The following is a 9,088-nucleotide window of genomic DNA, read 5'->3' as shown; positions in this document are numbered from 1 at the left end:
AAATCTGGCCCGGTTTTCAGGAAAATAAGTCGCACGTCGGAGTTCGATCATTTAAATTTTGAAGTCGGAAGTCGGAAGTCGGAACTCAGAAGTCGGAACTCAGAAGTCGGAACTCAGAAGTGGGAGGTGGGAAGTGGGAAGTGGGAAGTCCCTCCTCGGCTTTCGTAGTTAACAATAAAACAATTCAAAATTAATACACAGCAATATCGATTGATACGACTGGGAAGCGTTTCAATAAGGTAAATAGCGCTACTTGGCCGATATTATCCTGCATCGATGAACGAGTCTCCCCAAAGACTGATTAAATTAATAATATTTGAGCACTTTCCTGGTTTCTTTTGTCAAAAATTTACAATTTGCAGAATATTAAAGCCACTAACTCGGGAACTTTTTGGTCTCTCTTACAGACGCAGTTAAGGCAAGAAATAAATAAGCCGCTAATGTTCTTAAGAGAATAGTACCACAAGGAGAGCAAGGGGTTACTTGAGACAAATATATAGCTTTGCGATGTTGACTCCCAACCACAGGCGGCCCAAGCTCACAATGCGAGGAAGTTTTTTTTTTAAATCTTTATGCGAACGTTCAGCGCGCGAAACGTGACACGGTTACCACCGACATCTACTATTACATAACGACCGAGTTTGGTTACGCGAAACGTGACCTTTGCCTTGCAGTATGTGGTGGTGTTGTGTTACAACGGTTTGAATTTATAAAGGTTTGTATGGGGAAAAACGGTAATCGACATTATAGCTGAAATTTTGATATTTTTGCAATAAAAATGACTTACCTGAATGCCTTGTTGTCTTCTCTATTGTCATCTCGCTTCTCAGCTCGATCCGAAGCCTTTTAAACAAGTTGTCGCTTTGTGGTTTTCCTCTACTAAGAAGCTTTCGCGTAACCAAACTCGGTGGTTATGTAATAGTAGATGTCTGCGGTAAATATGTCACGTTTCACGCGCTGAACGTTCGTATAAAGATTAAAAAAATAAATAAATAATAACTCCTCGCATCGTGAGCTTGGGCCGCTTGTGTCCCAACTGACAAAGAAATAACACGTTTTACGTAGGGTACACGTGTACCTTTCCCAGCTCACCCCCACCATTTCCTTGTCTCTAGACTAATTAATTAATTGAAATTAATTAATTAAACAGACATTAAAGTTAACACCTTAGCGAATTAGTGACTTAGCCCTTAGCGGCAGGCAGCCCCGAAAACCGTCCCAATAGTGCATTCTGCATTAATAAAAGGAGGAAAAGCAAGATGCGAGAAAAAATGTGATAGGAATTCCCGACGAAACTATAATGAAAAATGAAATTCGGCAGTTTCGAGTAGAGGTGAAGCAGAACTCGAAACAAAATTGAAAAATAAATAATTAACGTACTCTTCTAGGCTAATCGAAAATGTCTTGAGATTCGTAACAGTTCTGCATTGGTTAAAGGGGCGCTATCTTTGAATAGGAAAAACTTAAAGAAACATTTTCATTGTTAGAAATGTAAAATATAATGGTTTAGTTTAGTTTTGTTCAAAAATTTATATATAAGCACACTGAAGACATAAATGGCGCGCTGGGTAATGGTCTAGGCATGTTCAAAGTTGTGACGTGAAGTCTCCAGACTTTTTCAAGTTTTGTCTTGGAAAATCTGGCTAAGAAAAGATTAAAATAGCTCTGCCTAGAACAATCCTCCGTAGAAAAAAAAGATGGCGAGTGGTACATTTGCCCATAGTTCTTAGCGCACGAAAACCTTAACAACGTCCATAAAAACGTACAGAAACGCTATAAAATCTTCAAACATAGGCTACTCAATGTCCTTAGTACAGGGACAAATATTGTAAAAATTTGGTTTTCTTTGTCATGGTCTCTTGCTTTGTGCCCTATAGGCTGTGTTGGGTTCGAAAGGTATTGTGGTAAAATGTACAGCCGCCATATTATTTCCTACGGTAGATTGACACCTTTATCTTGGAGCTTTAGGAGTATCTTATTTCCTAGTGAAGGTACTCAGTCATGATTTGAATCTGTCTTTTAAAATACCCTTTTTCTTTGGCCATCGTAGCTTAATAAGAAATAACACACAAACTGCGGTGACAAACATGACAATAAAACGCATTTTGGAAAACAAAATTCATTGACTTGACGTTTCGAATGTTTCGACATACATCCTCAGAAGTGACCGTTTGGAATAGTAGTAACAACCAAATTTAAATTAAAGATAAGTAAGAGAAAAAATTGCATAGGATTAAAAGTGAACCGAAGCATTAAGTTTTCTTGTACGAAAATGTCTGTGCCTGCCCATGTTACGTTTTGTGTAGTATGAGATTAGTTAAATTCAAAACGGAAGGACAAACACTATAAACAGAAAACTTCAACGAAAAGTTACAAAACCGAAATAAAAATTCTAGCTTAATCGGGCTTTGAGCAACCCCTCCCTTTCTTAGAAAGACTGAATTCAAGCTTGCAGAAGTTTGTTGACTGAACAAAACTTTGAACAGAGAACGCAATTTTTTACGAGCACTGCTTCCAGGTAACAACATTCACAATCCTTTACATAATATGTAGAATAATAATAATTATTATTGAGATTTAGGCCATCCTAGAAGCGTAGCTCCTGGGCCAGGTTGTTCAGAGTCCGATTAAGCTAACCCAGGATAAGGTAGAATTTAGATTTGGGTTTTGTAACTTTGCGGTGAGCGGGTTTTCTGTATATTGTTTGGTCTTCTGTTTGACTAACAATAGGCGGATTGAAACCGACCAATGATGACTGATTACAAACTTAACACGAGTCTTTCAGCCAATACCATCATGGCTAAACTGACCAATTACGTTCAACGAACCAGACTTATAACATCATCGACTGACAAACATCATTCACTTGACTCTGTAGATGACTTCCGCTCAGGTTGTCGAAACGTCAGTCACCGACAACAGTTCTTTTAAGAACTACCCTCACCCGGACGATCACACTATACGAACTACTGATACTCTTGGGTTCAAACCATTTACTATATTAAACCTTTTGTTTGGTGATGTTCTCGCAGCCGTCGTCGTCGTGGTTTGCTTAAGCTCCGTAATAGCGGTTTAGCGTTAGTAAACGAAAGGTTAGATCATCTATATAAAGACTAGCATTACATTTAGCTTGCACTAGCGATGTTTCTTGTTTATAAACATTGACGTCATTCTTAGACATGCGCACTTTAGTGGTTGGCAAAAAGCCGGCTTCGTTTTGTTTTCATGGCTTTTCAGTGCGATTCCGAGTACGTAAAAAGTCTCGCGATATCATTTTAAATTAAGCGACAGCAAAGGTGCAAGTAGCCTTCCCGACCCATACAATTTGAAAGGATGGACAAATCATCCCAGTTCTTGGCCAGATTCAACATTTGGGGATCTGTACACGTATTTAATCGAAACGCCGGGAATTTAGTCCCCTCCGCAGCCGTTTTTTGGGATGTTACGCAACGCTCCCCCACGGCTGCGGAGGAGACTACCGGGAATTTACACGAAGGATAGTCTAAAGGCCTTCAAGTCGCTTGAAGCTTAGCAGTTAGTCATCAGTGGCCACGTTAAAACACTGTGGTGTCATTCATTTGGAGACAATATCCCTTACTGCTTCATTAACGGGAAAGTAATTCTGTCCCAGACAGCCGCACGATGCGGACTCGTGAGGACTCGGACGGCGTCCAATCCTTCCTACGAACTGCGTTGATCCAAGCGGTCCGCTTTGGTTCACTTTCAGGAAATCTAAAAAAATTTATTCCCGATGCATTTGTTAACCGATTTGTACAATTTATCACGCAGCAGCTCACCGGCATTTTCTCCACGAACCCTTTTCTCAGGCAGTAAATTTAGAAGGAAACATCAAGCCACGTCGTGTTTTCGCTAGTCCCCTCCGCAGCCGTTTTTGGGGGTGTCAGCGTTGCGTGACATCCTAAAAAACGGCTGCGGAGGAGACTATGTTTTTGCCAGCCATAGAAATAAACAACCCCACGTGACCTAGGCGTGACGTCACAGGAAACATCGCTACACAGGTGTTTTGTAAATTGTTTTTCCGTACGCCCCCGATGGTGAGACACTGAATACCGTCTTCGGTTCGTTCTGGTTGTATTTTTGGATTCAACACCACTGTTGGACCCAAGTTCTGAATGTTTTACTGGTCTCCGACTTTTGTATCCCCCTTGAAATGGTTCCCGCCAGTAGTTATACAGCTACGACGAATTTTTCCCGCCGAAAAACGTTGGATGTCATTTAGATGGCCATTCAGCTCTGTTCAGATTTGGAGGGCAGAACCTGGAATTAGACTTCCGATTCTGCGGTACAGTCCATCCGAAAACACGGATTTTATAACGGGAAAACCTTGATGTACACGCCTCGAGGCATGAATTTGTCAAACAGCAACAGAAACCTTGGAACAGCGAAGAAAACTACTCTGGATACTGCAAGTCAGAGGTTTGTCACGGAAGGGATAGTAGATTGCCATTAAACCTCCCCACCCCCAAAAAGGTGCATAATACGAAAAAAACTGTCAACCTTATGGAGCATAAAGTGTCGACACCAATGTTTGGTTAACTTCGTGCGCATATCATCTACAAATGACAACAGAGGCAGTGGTAGTTTACCGCAATTTACTTCGGTTTTCCTGCATAAATACATGGCAGAACCTACTCTAGCTAGGATATTATGAACTGACACGATTGATCCTGATAAACTGTTTGAGTTTCTAATGTAGAACCATGGTAATTTTTTCTCCTCGAATGATTTACATTAATGGCTTACTTAACCTTGACTTAAGCATGGTATTCCTACCTATATTTAGGCTAATTGAATTCTTCTTGAAATAACGAATACTGGCCACAGACAGCTGAATAATTAATTAATGTCGACCCGAAAATAGAGATTACATACTCGTGGATTATTATTGGCTAAGAATATTGAATAGTTGTGAATAAAGTTTTTAGGTTTTCCCCCCCCCTCCCCCCGCCCGGCATTGCGTAGAACTGATGCTCTTGGAGCATGATGTGCTAGCGACCATTTTCAGAACTTGGTTGCGTAAATTGTTATCAAACAGTATTCAGTAATCTCCGAAAAAATCCGAATTTATCGTTATTTTTTGCACTAGAGTCTCGTTCCAAATTAAGGCGGATAAATGAATCCTGATTGGTTGGAGGCGGCCCATCACTACGACATTACAGCTGAGCCACCTAACATTCTAACCGTTTGTAGATGCATACATTTGTATTACCTTCTTCTTCTTGTTTCTGGACCCCTTGTGCACTCTGTCAGTGGTTTGAATCCGGTCCCCCATTCATAGCACTCTAGCGTCTGGGGCTTTACGAGACGTATTTCTTAGTTTATTTTGCCATTTTGACATGAGCGGTTAACCTACCAGAATAAGTCTCCAAAATGTTTGACTCAAAAGCTCTCTGACAATAATATAGTAATATAGCTCCCTAATAAATAGCTTATATTCAATTTTTACGTCACAATATCATATTTTAAGTTTCATTACTTACTTATGCACCTAAACATTTTTCGACGAAAAAGTGATCTATCACGTACTCAGCGATTGCAAAAAGTAGGAAGGCGCGGAGGCCTCATGGTTAGTGCGCTCGTCTCCGGATCGAGCAGGCCGGGTACGAGCCCTGGCCGGGGACATTGTGTTGTGTTCTTGGGCTAGAAATTTTACTCTCACAGTGCCTCTCTCCATCAAGGTGTATAAAAGGGTACTGACGAATTTAATGCTGGGGGTAGCCCTGCGATAGACTAGCATCCCATCCAGGGGGGAGTAGAAATATTCCTAGTCGCTTCATGCTACAGTAACCGGGATAAGCTTCGGTCTGTTGGGCCACTTGGCTGGTATGGCAGACGTTACTTACCTACCATTACAAAAAGTAGCAATTCCTCCAATGATAATCTCGCTATCCCTCCCCTAAGTTAAGCCCGCTCTGTAAATAAAAGGCAAAAAGCCCTAAGGCTTGTTTAGGATTTGTACGGCGTGTCTATATCTACTGAGGACCGGCTGTTATATATTAAAATTACTGCTTTTCGTTTTACCACAGAGAAATGAACAGGACTTGCTTTAAAGGTCACACAACCAGTAGTCTAAACATCTTGGTTTGTGTTTCGTCTGCAGGCTACCATTCTAATAAACGCTTTATGATAAAACTTGCTCATCATGCCGTAACAGACTGGATGCAGAGCGCTTGGCAACAAAGTCAGAGTAAAAACAATACTGATAAAAGTGAAACGATGAGGCCAGTTTAAAAACGCCTCTACTTTAAATTCATGCAAAAGGTACTGAACCTGAAAAGGAATGTAGCACACAACAAAAATCAGCACAATGACAAATACCATTCTCAGTACATCGTTCTCGAGTTCAAATGTTTTGTTGTTGGATGGTGGTGTTCCGTTGTTTGTTTCTTGTGAATCCGGTTTGTCGCCTTGTTCTTCCAGATTTTGATAAGTCGGACTTCCCTTTCGTTGATGATATTTTACCTTTTCTTTCTTGCCGTCAACTGCAATGGCCATCGAGTCGATATCCTCGTGGTTTTCTCCTCCTGTTTGGCTCAACAAGCTGCCTCCTTGCTCGTCGGTACACAAGGACTGGCGGGTGACGGACGAAAGCGCCTTGTTCTGCTCGTCTCGAAGCTTCGCAATGACAAAGATGTGTTCCCTGATTTTCTTGCTCACCAAAGCGTAAGATGTCGCCATTATGACAAGTGGCAGGGCAAAGTTGATCACAAACAAAACGACTGAATAAGCATCTTGGTAGTGTGCATAGCCTTCTGGAAATATTTCTTCGCACGCATGAATCTCGCAGCTGTCACCGTACGAATTCACAACACGGAAAACTAATGTGGGAACCGATAGCCCAATAGACCCCACCCATGTGGCTATTATAAGACAGCAGATTTGTCGAGGAGTTGGTTTGGCGACCAGTGGCTTGACAAGGAGAAGGCAGCGATAAACGGAAAGAATGGCTAATGTTGTTGTGATAACCAGCACACTTGTAATTTGTAAAGGAGGCAGAATCTTGCACATGGCGTATCCCAGCTTCCAAGAAAATGGCGGCTCGTCGGCGTGGATTGTGAAGACCGTAGAAACCGTGCTGAGAATTTCAGCGAAAGCCAAGTTGCTGACTAAGTAGTGTGCAAACGGTTTAGTTCCGGGTTGCCTCCAGACTGCTCGACACACTACATAGTTTCCAACCAAAGAGAACGCTACTATCAGGCTGAACAAGACTGTTCGAATAATCCGTGATACTTGAGGTTCAGGAACGTATAAAGATGAAGTGCTGTTGGTGGCACCGGCAGCTGTTTGGTTGATACTGTCCCTAAAGCATGACATGTTCAAAAGAATCGTCGGTTTGTTCCCTCAAAGAGGATTTTACATTTCCAATTCTCCTCCAAACTGTATGTCTTGTGGTGATGGGGTCAACACTGCACACAGACTGAAATCGTCACGTTTTTGTGGAAATCTGTAATGCAAATAGTTTTCTTTTAAATGAATGGATCTTTTTCTTCCTTTAGCTACTCGAGTATCATTAAACGGTGCCCTTTGAAAAAAAAACCGGATGCATTAATTCTGACCACAGTAAAATGGCTCATTTGCATTCTATTAAGTAACGATTTAAGAGTGCCTGCCTGTAAAAACCAGACAAATTCTTAATTTCGCGGCAAGGGTCGAAAATTCGATTTCGCTCATATTCCTATGGTAGATAGGCTAGGGCATGACAAAAACTACTGGATAGTTTTTTTGGCAAAATATCCTTTAATTTCAAAGAAATATGCAAATTACCTAATTCCGTTAAAATCGTCATTTGACGCATCATTTTATTAAACAAGTTTGAGAGCCTCGCATGCAAAACCACATCATTCTTCCGTCTTTAAAACACTGAAATATTTTTGTGCAATGTTTAATTGTGTACTGGGTCGATTTTAGGGAATGTTGCGGTTTTTGTTGGGTGCAAAATAATTAAATTTCGAAGACATGTATTTCATTCACTTAAAAGTACTTCATTAAAAATAATTGATTTTCACCATGTGCGAAACCTTCAAACGGATTAAGCTTCTGGTGGTTGAATCGCAGAAGGATGGTCTACAGATTCCTGTAAAAATTTATTTGGGCAAATGATCGTGAGCGACGCGAGAGCTTTTCAAAGTACGTTAAAAATACGGATATTTGACCATCCGTCGTCAAATTTCAATTTACGGGTTAGACATATATTTTAGCACGCGCCACATGTCTTGAGCTATATTAAGTTGAAATAGACACAGAGCTGATAATTTCGAGATGTTCTAACCTTATTTGCTGTAAAAGGCAGGTCCAAAAGCCGATTTGACGTGTTTCTGTCACCATTCGTCGCACATAAAGCAGAAGTTTGCTTTTGTTTACACCACGTCCGATGTACATCGCCAACTGTCAGCTTATTTAATGGTCGAATACCATGAATCTATGACCCTCTTTCGACACATATGATCACCACTGCATCTAAGTCAAGAACGGCTAAGTGATTTGTAGATAGTTGCTTGCTTTGCACTACACCAAAATATTACGTTTGATCATCGTTTGATCTATTGCTGTTTGAATCCTTGCTTCCAGCGGTTCCTTGTTTGTTGGTCACGCAATGCTGTCATCCCATTTTAGGGGGTAGGGGTAGGACAATTTCTATCCTAATACGTAAGACTCCGTAAGGCTTGGAACCACAGGGAGCACACAATCTTGTTTAGTAGGAAGAGATTAAATTAAGCAATGAAAAGAATGAATAGTTAACCATTACCCGTACACGCCATGCGTAAATACTGTAACGCTAAACTCGTACCTAGGTCTTTTCGCGCTTTGGAATTATTTTTGGTTTACATATAATACAGTGGGCTACTCTCGGGGGGAGATTGGAGGTGGCCTGTGAAAATCAATTATTTTTAATGAAGTACTTTTAAGTGAATGAAATACATGTCTTCGAAATTTAATTATTTTGCACCCAACAAAAACCGCAACATTCCCTAAAATCGACCCAGTACACAATTAAACATTGCACAAAAATATTTCAGTGTTTTAAAGACGGAAGAATGATGTGGTTTTGCATGCGAGGCTCTCAAAC

The 9,088-nt window shown here is 40.8% G+C and overlaps 1 protein-coding gene across 1 annotated transcript; it reads right to left on the bottom strand.

Annotated features, from left to right (window-relative positions):
• Positions 1-4,485: 4,485 nt before the first annotated feature.
• Positions 4,486-7,414, bottom strand: LOC145462418 (orexin receptor type 2-like). Its single transcript, XM_081445942.1, has one exon. The coding sequence runs from the start codon at positions 7,333-7,335 to the stop codon at positions 6,091-6,093; it is 1,245 nt and encodes a 414-aa protein (XP_081302068.1). The 5' UTR covers positions 7,336-7,414; the 3' UTR covers positions 4,486-6,090.
• Positions 7,415-9,088: the final 1,674 nt, after the last annotated feature.

The sequence above is a fragment of the Orbicella franksi genome, chromosome 12, assembly GCF_964199315.1.
Source record: "Orbicella franksi chromosome 12, jaOrbFran1.1, whole genome shotgun sequence".
Lineage (NCBI taxonomy): Eukaryota > Metazoa > Cnidaria > Anthozoa > Scleractinia > Merulinidae > Orbicella > Orbicella franksi.
The sequence above is the reverse complement of the archived record's forward strand: the minus strand, read 5'-3'. Positions and strand labels throughout refer to the sequence as shown.